The sequence below is a fragment of the Dermacentor albipictus genome, chromosome 4 (assembly GCF_038994185.2).
Source record: "Dermacentor albipictus isolate Rhodes 1998 colony chromosome 4, USDA_Dalb.pri_finalv2, whole genome shotgun sequence".
Taxonomy (NCBI): Eukaryota; Metazoa; Arthropoda; class Arachnida; order Ixodida; family Ixodidae; genus Dermacentor; species Dermacentor albipictus.
Window position 1 is genome coordinate 61,093,274 of NC_091824.1, and position 23,497 is coordinate 61,116,770.

Sequence of the window (23,497 nt, forward strand, 5' to 3'; positions counted from 1 at the left end):
TCCTGGCTATGTGGTTTCTCAGCCTCGTTTTATTCGCCACCAAAACGGAAGATGGCTGATCCGCCCCGCTGGTCATTGGCAATGTACGACGTTGCCGGTGAGAGGAAAGCGCAGGGCCACAGATTTAGAAACTAGGTGCTTCTAACCAATGAGGCGATCGTCACGAACATGCTTGCATCAGATAGCGATGGTGACTACGGCTGTGATGCAGCCATTGTTATTGGGGCGTTTTCCTCGCAGGAGGTCCAGCAGATCATTCACTTCCTCCGGGGCTTTGTTTTTGCGAGGAACCTCGCGCTGCACTACGTGGAGCACCTTGATGCTTTGGAGAAGAATGTCAGCAAGTTTTGCATGAAACATGCAAGGCTGACAGACTTAAGAGTTTTCTCGTGCAAGCCAGTGAGAAGTATGTGGCGAAATGCTTGTGGCGATCTCGCCTCAGCATTTCTTCTGGACTTCTTGAGCTGAGAGGCTGCTGCGGCAGCCTTCTTGCACCTTTTAAAAGGCTCCTTTTGGGCCACCAATGCGACGCTTCGGTGGTGCATGCATATCGCTTGCCACTCATGACCCCTATTTGCAGTTGTTACAATAGTGCCATTCTTTAACACCAACAGCTGCACCTTGTTATACACGATCGGAACACCCTGGAAGCAGTTAAACGAGTGAACACAATCAGCAGCCGGATGGAGGAAGGTGGTGGGGAAGAGCACTGGCCTCCCCGCCATCATAGTTTTCTCACATCAGCTCTGCCATCCCCCTTTGACTTTTTCATGCAACCCGGTTATAACAATTACCAGTTACAACAATGGAACTTTCGCGGCACTTGAATAGTGTTATAAGTGGGTTCGACTGTATACACAATAACTGAAGCAAGAAGTGCACTGATTCAAACATCCTGTGTGCATCACGTCAACTATCGGCCAATGGTACCCCTCTATGGGAATCTGCTCTGTGATAACGAATGACAGCTACCGGCCCTGCCAACAGGCTTGAAATGGGTGAGGAGCAGGCCTCCGTTTGAAAAGGTGTTTGGAGAGAGGTCAATTTTGCGCTACACTTGTGAGCTCCACATGCTTGTGCACGACTCCAAATATGGCCGAAATGTTCACAGCAGTATCTACTATTCCCAGAATGTGTTTTCTCACCAAGCCCGAGAGGTGGTCCGGGGCCCCTATGCCTTAAAGATGGCCCAAAGGGCATTATATAAACAAATAAAAATTCCCTACTACTTCTGGCAGGACACTAGCCTTGCCATGTGCACCGATCGTAGGCCATATTTTGTAGCAATTTATTGTATAATCCCCCCCCCCCCCCCGGCCTCCGTTGTGCCGAGTGGCCGATCTCTGCGATAATGGCTGTAGGCATAGCTCGCTATTTCCTGTCTGTAGCGCGAATCAGGACAGATACCCCATACAAGTGACGTCATACATTTGACTCAGAATCCCCAAGTGCCACACAATCCTCCACACAACAGCAACCAACTCCTTGAGGTACGCAGTCCTCCTACTTATTGTATTTGCCTGAATCTAACATGCACCTTCTTGCCGAGAAGATAGGCCTGAAAGTTGCCTGCACACTACAATGGCATACAAAACCAAAAATGCATTTACAGCATTGGTAACAGACTACCATCACAGCTGTCGGACATGGCGACAGAGCACGTTTTTGTGAAGGTTCATACTGCACTTGACTATGATTGAGAGCTGTATTCATGGCTGATAACTTTTGGAGATACTTTTGGCGATACAGTCGTGAGATTTCGTGCGAGTCAGCACAGGATGCGTTGGTGCAACCGGTCGCTAGTGTTTCTGGCGCTCTGCCATAGCTATACGTACCAGACTTCCGTTAATTCGATACCGGCCGAAAGCCCTGGCTGGCACCCGTGCACTTCTATGGGTCCGAATTATCGTTATTTTGATCCTGAAATTGCCTTCGCCCGATAATTAAAACCTGACCAGTCAGCACACACGTGCCCGACTCCTATGCTCAACAGGGCCCCTCTAGTGGTAGCGTCTGTCTCGGCAGGGCTTAGGGGACAGGGCATGCATTGAGGACATGTCACCTCTTGTCGAAGACACCCGTTTTTGACCCATCCTAGCCAGATTTTTAAGCAATAAACATGGCTCAAATTTTTTTATTACAGTATTTAGCCTTTACTTTAATGCACCTTTTCTTTATTTTTAAAAAGAGAATTGGGCCAACAATTGTCTGCGCAATGCACACAGACACAAAAACCTATATCAAAGTCACCTTCACAACGTTCATATGCTTTATTACTTTGGACACACAGAAAGTGGGTGCGTTTGATTTGGGGCATGTTAGAATTGGGTAAATGGTGGCAAATTAATCAGCTGTTTGTCTTGCTGTTTTTCCTGCATCTTGTTTAGTTCCACCTGCCAGAGAATTTATCTATTTCGTCGGTCCCTGTCAGGTCAAATTAATGGAAGTCTACCGTATCTACAGTGCCAGGAATGCTGTCGGATGCGTACTTCGATGAGTCATGCCGAGTCACGTGAAAGTGATGGTAGTATCTCAAAATGTGATCGCTCGAGAATGTCACCCCTGTGAGCTTTGCATCCATGCCTAGTGAAGTGCAAATGGCGATGACGAACCGCTTTCATTATGAAAGCTGAATAAAATAATAATAATAATAATAATAATAATAATAATAATAATAATAATAATAATAATAATAATAATAATAATAATGAGAAAGATTCCCATCCACTAAGGTAAAATGTGCACATCTCGTTTTTTTGCGATCTTGAATGTGGGTGGGACATTATATTTTTTATTTATGAATTGGCAGCATGTTACATTCAGGTGCACTTTTACTGTCTTACTTTAAGCCCAGAAAAAGTGGGTGCACGCTAGATGAGGGGGTGCATTAGAATCGGTCAAATACGGTACATGCTTATGGTGGTGCGTATGTACTGGTACGTACAAGTGATAACAGTGGTGAGCCGAGAGTGTGAGGCATTCATGAGGCGGCACCTTAGTTGGTAACACAACATTGTCACAGCCAAAAAGAATAAAAACAATAAAGAAGAAAATGGACTTGCGAAATATCGTCCTAGATTACATGACCAAAAGCAAGTGATTTTGTTTTTAGTCAGGAAATGTCTCCAGTTTCTCAACTATTTCGTTAGTGCAAGAAAATGGTTGTTTTTTATAGGTCTTGTTACGAAATTATTTACCAATAGAAACAATATTCCAGGACACACTGCAGCATAGCATATTATACATAATGAAATGCTCTTTCCAAAAACATATGTTGCCAAACAAAAAAAAAAGTCTATTAGGTAAAACATACAAATTCTAGAAAGTGCCATTTTTGTTGCCAGTTGATAAAAAGAACAACAAATAAATGTGATATCTACAAAATCATTAATATCAAAGGAAATTCAGAATATACATTTCAAAGATATATAACCTACAAATAGTGTCTGAAAAAATAAATGCTCAGTACATTGCCATTCTTCGGATACAAAAAAGAAACTAAGACCAGTTCATCGCTCATGCCATGCGGTGAAGCAGTTTCTGGCTTTTGTGAAGTATAGGTGCACTCCGCACTTTTCCCACAAAGCATCTGGTTTTTGTTCAACTTCGCAGTCCTCAAAGCACATTTTGCAGTTCCACCTTTTTGGCATCTTCTGAGGATGGTCCAATGGCAAGTCCAAGGAACGTACTTCACCAGTTCGTCTTGAGTCATGCACCTCTTCCAAGACCGATCACTCTCAGCGTAGCTGGGGCAGCTACAAGATTATGCATCCAAGCATACCCGTTTTCATTTTTGCAGATTGTCTTTATCGCCTCTGCAGAGAAGAAGAGTATAAAGAAATCCCACGCCATTGTAAATTAACTTGCGCTGATCCGTAGTGCTGGGCCGAGATGTGCTACGGGCGGCCTTCTTGGCATGAACAGAAGTTTCCTTCCTGCCGATGGCAGCACATCATAACCAAGCGAAGTATGCACCCTGAAGGTAACCAGTAGAGCTCTCAGGATGCAAAACGATCGACAGATAAGTGAGCACAAGAAAGAAGACCGCTCAAGGCTGTAAACTCGGCAGTGAACAGCTCTGGATATTGTCACGATCCACCCTCCGTTAGACAGATGCTCCGCAGCGTGGTGGTGCTGAACGACGACTGACCGCCGAGCAGCCGTGCTCATCGGCGTTTATTGCGGTGCGATGACCAATGCTGCCTGCCGAGCTTAGCAGGCCACCGAGCCTGCTAAACTCGGTGGCCAGTCGGTGGTCTGCTAAGCTCAAGCATGTGACGCCCCCTCAGGCATAATGTTCGTTCGCCACCAGGCTCGGTGGCCTGCTAAGCTGGGGAGGCAACACTGGTCATTGCACCGCAATAAACGCCGACGAGCACGGCTGCTCGGCGGTCAGTCATCGTTCAGAACCACCACGCTGCGGAGCGTCCGTCTAACGGAGGGTGCCTCGACCCCTCCCTTGTTCACGAACCCGGGTGGATCGTGACACTGGCGACGAGAATGGGATCCTCATGACACTGACGACGAGGATGGAATCCTCGTGACAGATATCCCATGCCAACTCAAAACAGTGTCACCGTCAGAGCTTGAATCTGCTTTGCTGTCATGTTCGCAACCATAACTCGAGTCCCCATCACTAAATTGAAGTGCAGATGCAGCGTAGTTTTGAGCATGACGCTATTTTTGTGACGCAGCAGTGTGGGACGACGCCATGGGAGCGACTTTCGATAACTGCAGTGACACCAGCAGCGTCCCTTGTGGGATTTTACAGGAGAAGCGAAACTGCAACTCCTGAAAACTGGTTGAAAATGCCAGGTCCACATGCTGGACATGCAGCAGACCTTAAGAAATACACTTTGGCGGAGAATGACTCAAGCTCCTAACCAAAGCTCACTAGTGAACAGCTGGTGCTGGCATCATTTTCGGTTAATTATCACCGCTCAGAACTGTCAGACGGCAAAGCTGGCAATATAATTCAATTCTGGACTTGCTGGGAGTCTCATTTCATTACAAAATATTTATGCTAGCGCGGCATAATTGTGAGAGGCACGCTTTCTTTCTCGAGCGCAGCAGAAGGTGACAGCCACGCCTCTTTTCGCTACAACATATGCACATTAGTTCACAAAAAGGTATGAAAAATAACAACATCGCCCCAGCGCGAAAATATAAACTGATTCGGAAAGTGCAGTGCCTGTACTACCTACTCGATGGCCTTAGGTGGATAAGAAACGGCTCTATGTCGAAATCGGCGATCTAGAGCATTGATCACCGGTGATCGATCTGAATAGGCGTGGTAACGAAGGAGTTAAAGGGGCCTTGAATCGCCCCTCAGGCTTGGTGACGAATGACGAATGTATTTCATGACAATGCCTGACGCACATCAGAATAAAGTAAAAACCCTGAATGGGACACTCCCTAATATGAAAAACCAGATAATTTGAATTCTCTGTATGGTTTCGGCACACAACACAAGCATTACTCTATGGCACCAAAGGTTCACTAATTCAGATGTATTCAGCAGTACTTCAATTCACTTGGACAAGCCATCAGGTGTGGTGAGGGTGGAGTGCCGCACACTGAAGATGCAAAAGCGGTGCCAGCAAACAGCCGAAATAGAGGAAATCACAGATAACCACTGTCGAAGGCAATGGTAAAGTAGTTGAGGCAATTTGATAGCAACATGCTAGCATATACTTCTATTAAATGACATGAATATTACATCATGATAAGGCTATCAGTTGCCGACTAGTTAATCGGCAAAGAAATAATCGCAGGATATGCGAGGTAGTGGGAGGCAAGTTAGATGCAGGCTAGAAGAAAGGGCATGCAAACAATTTGACAGAGGCTAAGCTCTTGCCACGCATAGCTGTTCAGGAATACATACTTGCATGTTTGTGATAACACAAAGTACAGTACTAAAAAGTTCAAAAGTTTGTTAATCATGCTCTAAGCCTATCTCAAAGCTCTTTTAATCAAACGTTGAAGCACTGTGCTCCTTGCTTATCTGCCTAAACAGAGCCACGCAATGAGACACCTTGGCAAGGGATCAACAGGTATGTTTGCAACCCTGACTCCCACAACGACTGTAGCGGTTGTGTTCGGAAACACTTACTCTCACTGCTGGGGTTGTTCACGGTGATGGACGACTCTTCAGCAGGGACAGTTGCAGCTGGAGGTGGGGATGGAAGGGCGAGCATGCCTGCTGGCGGCATCTCGAGCACCCTTGGCAATTCGGGGCGTTGCTTTTTAGCTTGGTTCCAGTGGAAACAGTAGCAACACCGGAATGCTGGGATAAAGTGAGAAGTGAGAATTAAGTGCTGGAAGGGGGTAGGCCCACAAGTAGACACTGTGAAGGTGGTACAAAACGCTATTCAATTGCTCATTAAAAACATGGTGTGCCTCATGGACTCATTCAGGCACTGGGACACACGAGGCATTTTTTTTTTTTTTGGTTAGGGGCTTGTTGGTATGGCAGATATTATTTTGTTAAGTTGTCCTTCTGCGACTGACCAGTCGGTTGCAGAAAGACTCGGAGTAGGTGCATGGTACAAGCACTGACATTAACAAAAGAAAGGTTGTTGTCATCCCCTACATACACGGGTTCTCCCAAAGATTAAAGAAGGTTGCTGGAAGGAGTGGCATCAACACTGTATTTTCGGCACCTAATAAATTGGTGAGCCTGTGTAGAAACACAAGGTCATACAGAATCGCACGTACCGCATGCGAAAAGGAGCATAAAAATAAATTCACTGATTGCATTGTGGGTGTGGTATACCACATGCCTCTCGGGTGTGGACGACTCTACATTGGTCAAACAGCTAGATGCATAAATGACCGGCTACGAGAACACAATAACAAAGTAAACAACTTGGCCGCTGATGGCTTTCTTGCCATCTAATGCCAGAGATGCAAATGCAAACCTCGATTTAAAGAAGTAGTCATCATGAGTAGAAGCAGGTGTGAGATGACGCGCTTGATAATAGAAGCTAGACACATATCAACATTCGGCAACGCGTGCATCAGTAAACCTTCCATTTCATTATCCCCAAAAGAGCTCAATTATCTTTGTTCACGCTGAACGTGTACATGTCTGTGAATATGTGAGTAAAAAAAACTGCTTACATGTGGTTCCCAGTTTATTTTCGTGTTCACTTTTACCAAAAATTTTACACATGTTGTATAACATTTCAAGGGTTTATATATAGCGACGAGACCGGGAAATAAATCTGTTGCTGAAAGTTGGCGCTGTGTGCATCAGATGTGCCTTTCTGTTGTCCTTGTTCAGCTTGCGCTACAAAAAAATAAGATCTACCTTCTAAACAATCTTGTGATATGCCTGAACTGGGACAGAGAGTTTACCTTCTCACAAATTAGAAACGTTGAGCAGAAGCTCATGACTTCTACATGCTGATGAGTAGGATGGTTGAGGAAAGAGGTGCACAGGGCACGCTAGTCAAAAACAACAACGGGTAGCAAAAAGATACGCTTCACTGTGATGCTTGCGATAATGGCAGACTGCCAGGTGCTGCTGTCGTAAGTTGTTTTGAAGAGGAAGGCTATATAGGTAAGAGGCTAACTTCTCAAGAGGCATACAGGTGAGCGCCCAAGAAAAAGATTCGATGATTGTTGATTTAATTGTTTGCTGTTTTGAAAAAGTTCCACTTAAATTTACCCAGCAAACCCGTTCCCTAACTTTGCTTCATTTATTCAGGAAGAAAAGTGCATCCATTATGCGAGTATATGCAGTAATACAATCGTGTGGAGGGTGAGGGTTTGGCTCTCACTGGGGGCAAGGTATTTTTTCGTCGACTTTTATTTCCCGTTTATCATTTCTACATTTAAAATAAAATAAGTAATTTCCCCTCCGCATTGTTTGGCTTCATATGGTCGTGACTAACAAAAAATCGGCTTCCTCAGTTCGCCCTCTTCACAAATGTTTTTTTTTTTATTTCTCATGTTAGAAAAGGCACACAAAATGAAAGGCTTATGTGTAGCAGAAATGTTTAGCATGTGTTTGAGTCCTGCAGCTCTGCCTTTAAAGCAAGAAAAAAGGGTGCCTGCAAAGCACAGAGAAGGAAGGAGGCACTGGTCTAGTGTACCAAAGATCGGAAACAGCGAAGCTATAATGGCTGTCAGTACTCACACAGGTACTCGTATTCTTCCTTGAGCGCCATTCCGTTATGTGAGCAGCAGCGGGTACAGATGAGCGCGTACCGGTTGCTGGGGCCCTCTCCCACGAGAAAGTCAATGACTCTGTCAAAAGCCGTCCTCTCTCGAGGCAGGATTGGCCGGGGCAGGGCGGGCACTGGCAACGGACCTGGATTTGTGCACAGTTGCGTCAGCTTTAACTCGCAACAAAAGCTGACAGGATGCTCAAGATACACAGGCGACAGGGCCAGTGGAATTACAACATTCGGAATAGTAGTTAGCAAAATAGAGCAAGAACGGTTTAACCCTCGTTAACCCTTTCAGTGTCGGGTTTACCAGAGCTAACGCATGCCCTGCGGCAGGCATTTTGTCTCAGTTAACGCGATAGCGTTAAGGAACCTATGTCGTAGAAAATCCGGTGTCGGCGTCCCGTGCCGGCGTCCAGCATTGGACGTCGCCTCGGCAAAAAGAATTTTAACCAAATTCCGAACCATGCATAGCCAACCACTTCTCTACCACCAAAGTTGCTCATACCTTGTCTTTCATTCTTCACAAAGTCACTCCTCGGAATTTTGAGAACGACAGCCCAAAAACAAATGTAATGGAAAAAAAAAAACACTGACCGCGCATGTTTTTTATGTTAGCTCTTCTCGTACTGAAATATTAAAAGTGCGAAACAATAAGAGGAGACCGATCCATGCAAGAGCCCGCTTTTCTACCACAAAGCTTGCCTTTGTGCACACCGCTTGCAGCCAGTGTTTCGCGGTAAACGTTACGGTTACATAAGCTGCAGTTGCCAAGAAGCATGAAAAGCAGTAAGGGGTCTTTGAACGCTATTGTGTTCCAAGCTTTAGCATCCCTCAAATTTTTTGTATAAAACGAACATTTATTTTTGATTGTGCAGTGAAAAGAAATTACACGGTCCCTGGCAAATGCTTTGTTGGTGCGGTTCCCACATTTGTATCTGAGAAAAGAAATGTCAAAAGAAACATGGCAGGAAAGAAATGCAGAAACGTACCGGTATGTCAGCGACTCTGAAAGGTCCAACGGCAAAATCAGTTCATTCAGATTCGCTCCCTGCCCTTCACCCATTGATTTCAAAGATCATAACCTACCAACTTGGCCAGCTTGGCGTTTTTATTCTCTCTGGTCCTGGCAAACATACGCATCATGCTATCGCACTGGAACCAGTGTGAAGAGTGCAAAATGCCATCAATTCACAATGAACGAGTGGTGCCAGCCTCAAACGAATATACGTGACTAAGCATGCATCATCCCAATGATTTCATTAATAAGAGAGGCTAAAGTGGCCAAGAATGGCATGAACTATCAGGGCACCTTTATTCTATTCATTTTTTTTTTTACATATAGTAGTGCCACATTGGCCACTTGCCAGTGGGACTGCTTGGTTAAAATGGCAGCTATGCAGACACGGCAACGTGACCAGGTTGACTTTGGGGGTCCTCCTACTTCATTTAAGACCGATGGCAAGGGAGAAAACGCAGGCTGCTCTGCTTGCTTCAGTTCAGTCTCGGCTTCCCACGTCTCTTTTCTTGTCACTTTTACGGCACGCGACATTACAGTAGCTATTGATGCATCGAAGCTTCACATTTGGCTTGGGTTCGTCTTGAAAAGCAGTGCATGGGAGTGAGAGCTATTGTTTGAAAAAACTGTTGCATGGTTTTGGGAATTCGAATTTGGGGGTGTTTCTCTTTATTCAAATAGATGACTTTGATGGGACCAACAGAGCAGTTTGAATTACCAGTCAATTCGAATTAGGAGATTTCGAATTATTGTGATTTTACCGTAATACATAGCTAGTAGCACGGGCGTATTATCGCTAGTCACTTCCTTACTCTGTGGACCTACACGAAATGTGCAGTTCAACATTCATCTGCTGCCGATGTAATGGTCATCTCCCATGCTTTATTGCATGGATTCAAAAATGAACCCATTCACTTATTTTTTATACGCGAATGACAGAATGCACGCAAGTTTCAGTGCTAGTTGGGGGTGGATGTGTGCAGATAACATGCAGAAAGCTTACCTCTGCCAGGAAGCGGTGCTACCCTCTGGGTCATTGTGTAACGAGCGGTACTCACTCCTGCCGACATTTCGGGGTTGAAGTCCTTTGTTTGGAGGTTAGCGACACAACACTGGTGGATGAGTGAATATCTTTATCCTTGAGAAAACGCATGCGTTGTGAAGGGCCGGCAAAAGAGGCAGACCTTGTTTAGAAGCTGTCCGTGAACTTGACCAAACAGATTCGTTCCATTCCTTACTAAGGCAGTCACGATACTTGCAGCAAAATACTGCAAACGTCTTCCCTCTGCCATCCCACATTGTGAAGCATGAATTGAGCTCAGTGCGTTAGCTACCACCAAGTAGCATTTCCTACAGCCAGTCGCACAGTAGGAATGTAGAAGTGGCAAACAGTTTTGCGTTCTCTTGAGGCAACATGCGGCGTGCCGCCGGAAGCACCATATCATCCCTCTAGAGCAAACTACTCTGCAAAAAGGGTCTATATGTAAGTAACTGCAGGATTAGGTTTACAGGCTTTGTGTGCTTTCTTGTTAAGACTTTGCATCATCAGATGTTACTGCCAGCACTGTTCCTGCTGTACTACCTCTCCGGTAAACCTGGCATTCCACAAACAGCACTACACTTACGGACATGCTAACGCTCTCGTAACTCATCAAGGTCATGGTGCCCCCTTTCTGTAGGCGATGCAGTCCTTACCGTGTGCTTGCTGCCCGTTCCTCGACATGCCTGGAGCAACCACCATCATGCGGCGCTCCTCAAAGGGAGCGTTCGGTAGTGAGGAGGAAGGCATCTTGAGGTTCGAGTGAGGTAGCCGGGCTCCTGGGCGCATGGGGGCGCCCTTCATGGATTGGGGGATCATGCGCCGGCGCAAATCTACGCATGCCAAACATACCTATTTTTAGGCACACACGCAGGCAAAAAATCATTATATCTATTACACATTCTATTATATATATATTAGCATTCCTTTGGGTGTTATGCGTTATTAGAGAAGTTTGATAAAGGCGTAAGGTGGCGGGAAGCACCCAGTGCACAAGGAGGCTGCAAGACCACAATGGAGAAGCGGCTCTAAGCACTACAGGCTTTTGTGGCGAAGTCTCTTCATATCATTTTCACGAAAACAGTCTGCACTGTCTGCCCAGCGTCAATGGCAAGCAATGCTAATGAAGATGATAATGATGATGATGACTTATTGCCATCCCCCTTGAAACAAAACGGTGACAAACAGTAACCTAGCCTGCTAATGATGAGGATGATAATTATTATTCATTGGCATCCCCTTTGAAGTATGGCGGTGACCTAGCTGCCTGGCCAGCTTGATTCAATCAGGTGCACAATATACTTTTTTTCTAGCATTTTTGTACACATCTCCTTAAATTTCCTTTTCTTCCTCGAACCTTATCTAACTACTTTGTATCGCTACCTGTGCATATGCTGCATGGTGTGCCACCTGGTGCAATAATATGCAAATGCTGAGTGCGCATGTATCAACGCTACACGGTGCGCATCACACATTGCACGTCTCCTTACATACTAGGGCGTGTTTATAGGGCATTTTTACACTGCAAGCTAACAAGTGTTGGCATGGCTCAGTGCTAAAGTAGCTGACTCCAGCGCAACGGGTCTGGATTCGATTCCCGGTGGGAACAGGGCATTTCTTTTATATTCCTAGTGATAGCTGCTACGGACACCACCGGCGACGGCAGCGGTGGACACCATCGCCAGCCGAAATGGCCATTGGAATGAGCCCATAACAGCTTACACCGCCAAATTACTAGATGGGAAATCTGGTGCCAGTTTATGAGAGTGGAACTTTGTAAACACTGGTATTTCACGAGCATGACTACAGAAGCATGAGCAAGACACTTACATAAAAACGCCCATAAAATGCAGATAAAAAGCACCTGTGTGTGTGCCTTTTTATTTCCATGTCAAGTTCACACTTCTTCAGTCTTCCTTCTGGTGCCAGTGTCTACGGCTGCTGCATGGAAGTTCAGCCTAGCACGGGAATTGTGGCAAGTAGATGGATCTGCCTCAGCTTCATCTTTCTCGCTTAAAATGGCCTCGCAAATTGATCCCGTTCAACATTATATTGCAATATAAGTGCAACGATTCGAATTGGTAATGCAGGTGCGCAGTCTTATTGTCTTTGTGCGTAAAAAATATCACTATTAAAAAAAAAAGCTTGGCAGCATGCTACACTTCTGTATGTAACATGTGAAGGCGAAAGCCTGCTCCACAATTGGTATTGCATTAAGTTATGTGATCGAAAGGGTGAGACTTCTTTCAAGACATAACAAGCCACAATGTGAAGCACACATGTGACAAGTCATAGGTGAGCTTTGGCTTCCTCTCTACGTTGCCGTCTCGCATCATCGCGTTGCTGCTTTCGCAGTTAAGCGACGCGATGATGCGAAAGCAGATTCGCAGATTTTTCAGCTTGTTTTTGATGCTTAGCTGCAGCTTCATGTGCTCGTATAGCGTGGTCAGACTTGTGTCAATGACGTGTCTCTTCGACCTTACGTTGCATCCTCTCAGCAGGGGAAAGCAGCACTCACGGTCGAACGCGTAGCTCCCGCTGCTTCGCACGTCGCACCTCGTTTCTCGCTTGGCGAGCATTCTCGACTGCAGCGTACTTCCGAGGGGGGTATGCAATGCTTTATTGTTTATTGTGGATGCTCGTTTTAAGCTTGTTCTTTATTGAAACGTATGCTGTTCTGTGTGTTGTGTGGGTGAAGTCAATGAATGTATGAGCCATTGCATTTTTGCTTGCTTATGGGGGTATGAGCCATTGCTGCTGATGATAATTTTTGTACCACTTGACTAGATGCTGCCTTAAGGGTTATGAGCCATTGCAACAAACCATTTAAGGCTTACTGATAGCAGAATGCATCTCACAATGACTGTCGACATTAATTCGATTAGCATTCAAGCCATGTAGTCGTATTGCTGAAGACACCTTTATTTCCAATCTGCAGTGGTCAGCCCAAAATCTCCATTGCTTTGGCTATATGTGACACACACTGTCTCTGGAATCTGCCCGCTTTGCTATGACACTCTCGCTTGCCAGGGTCGTCCATGACCATGACAGCATGACTACTGTGTAACAATGACACAGCGACGACGTTGGAATGACGATAACGTTTTACCGACATTTACGACAACATTTAGAATCCAAATGTGACTGATAGTGTCCCCTCAGTTTTACAATATACTTGAGAGTGCATGCATTTAGGGTATACACTAAAAGGAAGACTCAGACAATATTTTTAAACTCCTACACAGGCAGGACTGCAATAGCTTCAAACTTTAAAGGATTTCTTTCTTGACTACTATCACACCTACAATATTGTGTCATCTGTCACAAAACCTCACTTTGTAGGCGCATATGATTCAAATCGCTTTGATCACAGTTATAAGGTAGAAATTGATTCACTTTACTGCATCTCTTAGTGTTCATTGACTTAACAAACTATTTTTATGCGAAGCATATTACGAGAGCTCAACCCAGCTCCTCAGGCGCGGCGGTGTCGCCATGAAACCACGTGACACCGTGACGTCACGACAGAGGAGAAGTGGCTTTGGCTCAACTCTTGCAAGACGGGCTGGGTGGGAATCGAACCAGGGTCTCCGGAGTGTGGGACGGAGACGCTACCACTGAGCCACGAGTACGATGCTTCAAAGCGGTACAAAAGCGCCTCTAGTGAATGCGGTGTTGCCTTAGAAACAAGCTGTTTCTAAGGCGTGCGTCTCTTGCTCAGGCGCACATTTCGTTGCCGCGCCGAACGCTGCTTTGCTCGACGCTCACCGCGTCCAATGCGGGGCGCGTAGTCGCTGCCCTGTAGCCCATTGTCTTACACCCCTTGGCGGGTCGACGGGAACGCTGTCGCGTTCCACTCTTGAAGGCGAAGCAGTAATGCATGAGTTGTTTCTTCGTCTAGCCGAACCAAATATAGCCAAGCAACAGCAGTTCACCAGACTAAACAGTGGTTCAACAAGTAAAATAAAGGCTAGTATGCTTCGCATCCTGGGCTTAACCTTACCTAAGCCACAGCCATTTTTTACTTAACTTTCCCATACAAGAGACAGAAGCAATAGCGCAGGCCATAGCCTAAAAAAAAGACATGCAGACGTTGGTGCTTCCTTCTGTCCGATAAACCACAGACAACAGAATCTCAGCTTGTAACATTACAACTTGCTTCTTCTAAGAATTAAATATTAGTTCTAGAAATGTTATTAACACATTCCACAACAAAGTGCCTAGAAAATACCTATTTGCCTCCTTTGCTAGAGATTTGGTTATTCAAAGTATGCATTCGTTGAAGTCTGATTATTTCGTAAGCATGCTCCAAAACTATGCACAAACACTCTTAAGGGAATATGGTTAGCATCACTATAACATCTGCACTGCAACTTGGTAAGTACACGTGCAAAATGCAGCACTGTTGCTCTTGAAAAAGCAGGTTACTAGGCTCTTCTTGAAAGACGTAATCAAGCCACAAGCAGGGCTCACCTGGATCCGTGCCAAGCAATGGCTTAACAGTCTTCTCTTCCAATTTCTGAAGAAGAAGAAAAAAAAAAAAATCAGACTGTAGGTTCAAGAACCACAAAGGGGCTTTTCTCTTTTTGATTTAGTCCTTACGTTAAAAGGCATTCATTTTATAATGTGTGATGACTAGACTGCAATAGGTGATATGCGAAACCTGCTAATGCATTTCCACGAAAACCTAATATGACCTAACCCAAGATAGCAGAAGTCAGACTAGAGTCGTAATTGATGTCAACATGCGGGCTGGTGACTGTATTTCGACCACTCTCTGTTTCCCGCCTTGTCCAAGCTTTCCAACCACTTTAACAGTGCTACTAGCAAGAACACGGCTACCTTGGTTATGGCAGGTTAAATGTGTGGGAAAGCCAGCTTACAGAATTTCACATATCGTTCCTTCTGCTGAGATGTTCCACAAGGTTATCAATGATTTGCGCAGGGTGCTGATTTCAGTCATGATGACTGCAGTGTTTATTAAAGAGCTTAAAAAAATTACGTTCTTCGGGCGAAAAAAAAAAGAAAGAAAAAACTGTTCAAAAGGTAGAGAGTCACCTTGAACCATTATCAGCTATTCGCATACGTAAACAAAGCGTCGCTGAACTGTGATCTCCTGATAATGGAGCAGTAACTGCCGATTCTTTGCAACATTGTGTGGCATCAGCACATGGTGCAGCATTCTTGCCAACTTAGGCCGTGTGAATAATGACAGGAACACTTGAGTAGCCGTTGTTCCCATGATGGAAGAACATAGATGGCCGTCCCAAATTGTTGAAGTAGGCGCAATGCACATGGTGCCGCACTGACGATTGCTCAAGAACAAGAGTGCTGCCATCGTGGCATCCGAGATCCCACCAGGAGACACACCAGTGCATGCCCAGCGCCATGCTGTTTATGCTGTGCGCCTCCTCCCTATGCAATGAAAGTGAGTAGAGCTTGTTACTTTTGCAGCTTCAGAAATCTACGCGCTGTGGCCACTTGTTCATCTCGAAGGCCCTATCATCGCCACGGTTGGACTGGAGCAATGCTTGCACTGCCGTGCACCCAGTTTGGTCATGCTTCCCCGTTTTGGTACTTCACGAACGCCCTCTTTTCGCCATGACTGAGTTAGAAGCATTCGTAGTAACGGTGCAGCAATTTAAAATGCATTCGTTATTTCTGGAAGCCGTTTTAATAGTCGCAGTCGGAAAATCGTGAATGTACTGAAATGTGCTCATTATAACCAATGGTTAGAATGACAGAAAGCTGAGCTAGTTGGTAAGGATTCATTATGCAAAAAAGAGGTGAGGCGTGCAGACAGGTCACAAGAGTGAAGAAGTGGACCCTAGCTGTCCACTTCTCTACTCTTGTGTCCTGTCTGCCCGCCTCACCTCTTTTTTGCATAATAACCGATGGATTGTTATATCTGGGATTGTTCTTTAGGTGGGCTTGATAGTAAACAAATAAATTCTTTCTTGAAATAAACTAATTTTTGTTCAACTGCAAAGCTTTCTTTCCGAGAAAGCCACATGGACTTCCTTTGTAGCTTGATGCTATTCTTGGGTGGATAACAATTTTACTTTCATGAAATTTCACCATCTTGCATATTTATGGAGAACCTGTGGACATTTAGAACATGTTCTGTGAGAAATATTCCAAAGTTTACGGCGGTTTGATTACTTTTGTATGCAATGTAGTCTTTAATAAATTAGTAAAAACTTTTTTATACCCTAGAAGACACCACCAAACTTAGTGACGAGCATGTGCGACTTCAAAAAGATGTTGCTATGAATAATTCGTTACCACATCCAGTCTGGCTTCTGAAGCCTCAAACCATGATGAGACTGATCTATTTGATAGGAGCTGTGAACCAATCAAGCTATCTTAACACAGTTTCTTTTTTTTCAACAGCCCTTCAATCTCTATCTCCACAGAATTAAAAAAAACTTCAATTTGGTTACTGAAAACCTTACAAAATAGACATTTTTGATAACAAAATTAGATAAAAATTATGGCATCTCACGAGACTGTCGATGGTAATGTGAATAGCAATCGAGCAATGTAGTGACAACCATATTCAAGAATGCACATTTTTAATGTGTGTAGTGGCCGTTCTGAGACTTTTGTTGCTTTGGCTATATGCCGCATGCTCCGATGTCATCCTACAAGAAATGACGTTGATGGATCGACAAAGGTGGTATAACGATGATGGCATGACAACGATGGCATAACAAAACTGAAGTCGTGAAACGACGTTGTGACAACATTGGCATGACGACAACAGTACGATGACGATGGCATGAAGAGATACGGATGTTGAAGTTAAAATAATGACCACAGAACAACCGCGACAGCATCCCAGCAACGGTACGACAATGAGCGCATGACAACAGCATGAGGACAATGGAATGCCGATGAGTGCATGACGATAATGGTACGACCATGATTGTATCATGAAAGCTGTACGACGATGATGGCATGATGAAAGTTGGGTGACGAAGCTGGAGTGATGATGACGGCTAGGCCATGACAGCATTACGACGGCGGTCTGACAATGTAGGAATGATAGCAACTGCTTGGCGATGATGGCATGACAAGAGTGGCATAATCCCAATTAAGTAATGACAATATGATTAGAATACAATGACGAAGAAACGCTAACGTTGACTGAACGATGATGACAGCATGACGATGACAGCACGACGACAAGACGACATCACTGAAGTGATAGTGATAAAAAGACAGACAGTGTGACAATGACGACATGACGAGAGTTGGGTGACACAGCTGGAATGATAATGATGCAATGGCCACGACAGCCTAATGACGCCAAGCACATACCTCGTGGCTGAGGCTATTAGACAACTTGGACCACTGGCTTGGAGTAGAAGGTATGACAACGACAGCATGACGGGAGTCAGGTCGCGAAGCTGGAATGATGACTGAACGACTATGATGGCATCGCTATGGCGATGTGACAACGAAGGCATTGCGACCACGACCCTATATCTAGTGGCCCAAGCTATTAGACAACATGGGCCACTGGGTCAAGGTAGAAGGTGCGATGACAATGCATGACGAGAAGAAAATGATGATGAATGGCCCTGACGGCATCAAAACCTAGTTGCCCAAGTGGGTAGACAACTTGGGCATAAAACTTGGTTTGGTGTAAATGGACGGACGGACGGACGGACAGACAGACAGACAGACAGACAGACAGACAGACAGACAGACAGACACAGACAGACAGACACAGACAAACAGACACAGACAGACAGACAGATACATAGATAGGCTCAGAACAGCTGAAGTAGGTAAACAATGCTATTCACATTAAAATGCTGCCATTACTGCTCGCCAGAAGTGACACAAAAGCCAGAACATTAAGGAACAGCATGGCTACTCAGCATGACCTCCAAGATTAGGTGGCACCTACGGCCTAACAACAATTTTGGCAAAGTTGTGGTCTAAAATTTGCATCACATCCGCTAAGAACAAGATGCTGTGTTGTCTGCTGAGGTGCTACTAAAGGCTGTTAACAAGAAAATTAGACAACTACCAGCACAGCAGCTTTGCCAATACTATTGTTAAAGTAGACCACTGCTAAGTCAACCTCAGTTAATTAGACCTTTTTACTTAATTCGAAGGCACTGGAAAACTGCAGCAAAAAGCCACACATTGTTATCGAAGAAAAACTTGTTTATTTGAACTCAAAAGCAATTCAACCCCCAATGGTGTCCCCTCATGCATGCAGCTTTTATTAAAAGCTTGAAAGCAATAAATTCAGCAGGCAGTCTTGCTGCTTCCCTAGGTGTGAAAATGTTGCATTTAATTTTGCTATGTTTTAGTGGCCGATGCTCTTCCTGCCAAGGAAGCTATGCGTCATGCTGAGGCAGCTTTTAAATATGTCGGCTCTCTTCGCCTCATGTTGGTTAGGTTGCTCTTCAAGAGCAACAAACAAAAATGTATTACAGACTACATCAAGCAATAAAAGAACGTTCATATTGTCGACGTTTCTTAATTCAACCTTTCGGATGAATCGACTAAATGTTGTAGCCCTGCAAGAGTTGAATTAACGGAAGTCAACTGTACTAAACATTTATAACTAATTCAGTCAAAGTGAAATTACAATGACGTTGGCCTGTAAATTAAAAGTTAGTTTTTCCAGGAACATGCATCACATAATTGTTTAGGAATGAAACTGTACATTGCAACAGGCCTTCCCCTATTACCGACAGAAATTTTTGTACTTACGACACTTTTCCTGAGTGTTTCTGGATCATACTTCTCCAGAATTTCCTTGGCAACCTTGTAGGTCTCAGTTTCCATGACATTGTCAAGCACTGAGCGCTTCTGCTTTATCAGATCTGTAAGCTCCTCATTTTTCCTCTCAATTTTTCTCCTGAAGTACCACTGTAGTAGCTTTTTGGTAAGCACTATTCTGTGAAAGAAAACAATGAAATGTGGAGGACGCCAGGTGTGAGGAACAGAATAAACAGCATCACTGCATGGGACGGTGCAGATTTGAACAAGCTGGCATTTGTTAGCCACTGAGAACGCTTCATGAAGCACACACATTTTTCCTATGTTGTCCTTTATGTCTGTTTGTTGGCTTCTTATGATATAACTAATAAAAATAGAGCCCCTCGGTTAACCCCCTTTCTTCTTGTTTATTGCATAACGAGGGTCTCGAATCCGGCAACACTGATGCCTTCAGGTAGCATGTGCGGGTTTGTTGACCGATTGCTTTCACCCAAAAAGATCACGTTCTCGGGACGCCTGCCGCACAAAGGATGTTCTACATCCGCTGCCAAGGGTTGTGAGTGGTGGCGCTGGCTAGCACTCCCAGGGTTCTACTAGCAAACATAAATACCCAAGAAAGTGGATGGGGAAACGGCACCACGGTAGCTCAATTGGTAGAGCATAGCAGTGTAATGCAAAAGTTGTGGGATCATTCCCCATCAGGGGCAAGTCGTTTTTTCATCCACTTTCATTTCCATTAATTTGCCGTTTATTTCATTAATTAAGCACAAGTAATTTCCCCAATGTTGTCCTTGGCGTCAGTGCTTGTTGGCTTCTTATGAAGTGACCTACAGTAGTGGCTTTCAACAAATCATTACATGTGCGTGCACACACACACACACACACACACACATGCTTTAGAGTAACATGAAAGTGAAATGTATACTCTAAGAAGCAGTGGCATCTTTGCTGCACATTCATAAATCATCATCATCATCATTTTATTGTTGTGTCCACTGCAGGACGAAAGCATTTCGCAGCTATTTCCAATTACCCCTGCCTAGCGCTAGCTGATTCTAACTTGCACCTGCCAATTTCTTAATTTCATGATCCCACCTCATTTTCTGCCGTTCCTGACTGCACTTCCCTTCCCTTAGCACCCATTCTGTAACTTCAATGGTCTACCCGTTACTACCCTATGCATTAAATGGCCTGCTCACCTCCCTTTTTTTTTTCTAATGGTAAATAGAATGTGAGCTATCCCTCTTCGCTCTCCGATCCACACCGCTTTCTTCGTCTCTTAACATTAACCCTAACATTTTTCGTTCCATCGCTCTTTGCACGGTCCCAAACTTTTTCCCTACTGCACCCATTGGGCATCGTTAGCCCGCTATCGATGGTTTGAAATGCCCCTTTCGAGACCTTCTGCGTCACTCACGGACACACTGTGCTATCAGACGCGAAGAAGAGGAGAACAGTATTTTTGTTTTCTAAGCAGTTAGCTTTTTTACCATCAGGCGTCAATCTTTAAACGTGCTCCGATATTTCGAAATTTTTCAGAGCATGAAGCAAAAATGGCTGCCTCTGGGAGCGGCACACGCGCTTCGCAAAATTACAGATCTCGCGATTCCACATCGTCTTTGATTTTATCGATGGATCGAGCAGCAGGCTGAAGATGCTGCCTTTTCGTCTGACTTGGACTCTGAGGGCGATGACGATGCAAACGAGCCCGGAACATCGGCAGCTGCAGCCTGACATGCCCAACTGTAGCGCTTGCAGTTAAACTTCTCTAGTGGAATATACCTGTTCCATGAAAAAATTTTGCTTCATTCAGAAATAGTGCCTATTGAATGGCAACACATTTCGTATATCTAATCATTTTTGTTGCATTCTTTTTTTAGATAGACGCGTGTCTTTATAAACTTTGTCCAACTTTATCCCAGAATCTTCATTCTGGTAATTTATATCTTTTTTTGTAACATATATTGCATTAATAAAGCTTTTATGCATGAAAAGTGCATTCAGGCTGCTTTTTATTTATGTATTACACCAAACATTGAGTGCAGTAGTTCTTTCCGAAATAAAGATCTGGCGCAACATACACAAAACGCCTATTTTCCGCATGGTACGGAAAGAGTTGAAGGGCCCCTTAAACGGTTAGGATAAATTTTGTAGACACATGGGGTACAGCCACAGTAAAACATTCGTGCCACAATTTAAGCGAAGTGCCTCATACTGAAAGAGCTACAAACGACTACAAGTTACCCTCCTCCCTTTACATGCTTTTTCTCTTAAACTCGTTCGCTGAGTGACCATGGCTAAGCTCCACCTTCACTGGCTCTGTGTCATCTTGTGACTTCGTGTCGTCTGCTTCCTGTTGTCTTGGAGCCAGCACGTAAAGCCTCTCCAACCTCTCTGCTAGCCACCTGGCGGTCGATCCCCAGTGAGGGCTATCCAAGCAGCGTGCATTGCAAGGGTTCTGTCGCGGCACTGAACGTGTCCGGCATTCCGGTAACCCCAAGTGAGCTGGGCGTTTTGACGGATGGGTGGAGGCGTAAACTGAAGCCCCTCTATACCACTACTGCAGTGATGAAGGAGCTTTGGCGTAGACGAACATGAGCGGCCTGATCGGTCTGCACTGTCCAGCTGCAATAATAAGTTTATTCGCATCAAACACATACAGAGCTAATATTGGCGAAACCAAGTGTAAGACATTTCAAACACTTGGAAAAACAGCATGTTCTTGATTATGCTCTTGCCAACAATTTACACCAGCAGCAAAGTAGAATACACTTAAGTACTGTTTTACTAGCTTTGTGTTTGACTGAGCTCTGTGCCACCAGGTGGCTGACGAGTGCAGGCCATTCCCGTTTGCGGTTCCGCTCATTCCATAATATGGCCACTTGCGCTTGAGTTTATTCTAATACTAAGCATGCTAAATTCTATTTAGGTTATGCGATTATGCGATACGATTATGCTTAATACATTTTTCGGAATACGTAATTTTTTTAATGGCCAAATGTCCCATGGGAGCAAGGTATCTTCATATGGTTATCGCAATCACTTTGTCGCCGACATTGGATAACATGACTGCAGAAGTAGGCTTTTACTGGTAGTATTTCTGAGCTTCATAGCGTTATATTAAAGTGTGCTAGCTTAAATAACATTCCAACGACCCACGAAATGTGTTAAGCCTTGGCCACACTGGAGGAAAAATGCACACGGCCCACCGCAGGTGGTAAATGCTGCTGTAGCAGAGCGGCCACACTGACAGGCGGTGTGCCGTTGCTCGGTTGAGTATGGAAACAGCACGACTTCATTTCTAACTTCCAGAATAACTTTTTTACGGACATTAAAAAGAACGCTCAATGACTGACTGACTGACTAGCTAGTCATTTCAACGCTGCTGAATAAAAGTGCGTCAACTGTGGTTCGCATGGCATCAAGCGATGTTGCTCCACATAACTTATTATGCGGAGCAGTGTAACTCGACACCACACGAACCTTTGCTACCGAGTTTGTCGCTGAGTACACCTACTTTCCTACACTGTGGTGCTTACTTTGGATAACACGCTTTTTGAATGACACGTATTATTTTCCGGTTCCCGTGAAGATCATATCAAAGAGATTCCACTGTAATCCTTCGGCGTGAAGCGACGGCCACAAGCGCATATAGATGCTGGTGCCGATCAGATACCGACTGCGCAAGCGATGTGTTGCAGCCCCTCCCCTTGTCTGCTGCCTTGCAGAGGGACACAATGTCGCAGCGTGACGTATTGCTGATCCCAACATTTGCAGCCCACAGTGCAGCAAGAGCAAACCATAGTGCTTGCGAAAAGAAACATTGAGACCAGTACTGACCGTGCATATTGCGTCAACACAGAACACGTTGCAACACAAGCCGACGGCACTTGCTGTGTGCTGCAAGTACTTGAGTGTGGTGATAGACCGTTGTCGTGTATTCTCTTTCTGTAGCTTTTTTTCACGGAAACAATCCAACCAACATTCCCAACTACTACGAACATTTGTCCACCATAAAGATGGAAAAACTATTGATCATATGACCTGGGTAGTCAATCGGACAGCTCACCCTCCTGATGCCAGATGGACAACATGCATCACTTAGTCTGGGGCAGCTCAAGACTCAGGGGAGCGGTGCCCCTGCAATTGGTAGTGATATACATTTTTAAGCCATTATAATAAATTACACACTATACATGGAGTGCTCAAATGCGTCAATTAACGATTAGAAGGACCAGTCCTAACAACTCATTATGTACAAAATCGCTAAAATCGTTTCAGGGGCCCTTAAACTTGTTCTCGAGCTTGTTCACTAACCTCCAAGTTTCTGCCCCATATGTAAGCACCAGTAGAATGCAATGATTGTACACTTTTCGATGACAGTGGTAAGCTCCCAATCAGGATTTGGCAATGCCTGCCATATGCACTCCAATCCATTTTTATTCCTCCATAATTTTCCTTCTGATGGTCAGGGTCCCCTGCGAGTAATTGGCCTATTAAACATAATCCTGTACAGACTCT

The 23,497-nt window shown here is 44.7% G+C and overlaps 1 protein-coding gene across 2 annotated transcripts in view; it reads right to left on the bottom strand.

Moving 5' to 3' along the window:
• Nucleotides 1–23,497, bottom strand: part of LOC139059116 (endoplasmic reticulum junction formation protein lunapark-A-like) — a 53,836-nt gene that overhangs the window by 12,310 nt on the left and 18,029 nt on the right. For both annotated transcript variants that reach the window (XM_070537027.1, XM_070537028.1), the window contains exons 4-8: nucleotides 18,968–19,154; nucleotides 14,705–14,750; nucleotides 10,888–11,064; nucleotides 8,144–8,317; nucleotides 6,113–6,286 (exon numbers count right to left, since the gene is read on the bottom strand). In XM_070537027.1, coding sequence (XP_070393128.1) covers nucleotides 6,113–6,286; nucleotides 8,144–8,317; nucleotides 10,888–11,064; nucleotides 14,705–14,750; nucleotides 18,968–19,154 — 758 coding nt within the window. The remainder of the gene's footprint in view (nucleotides 1–6,112; nucleotides 6,287–8,143; nucleotides 8,318–10,887; nucleotides 11,065–14,704; nucleotides 14,751–18,967; nucleotides 19,155–23,497) is intronic.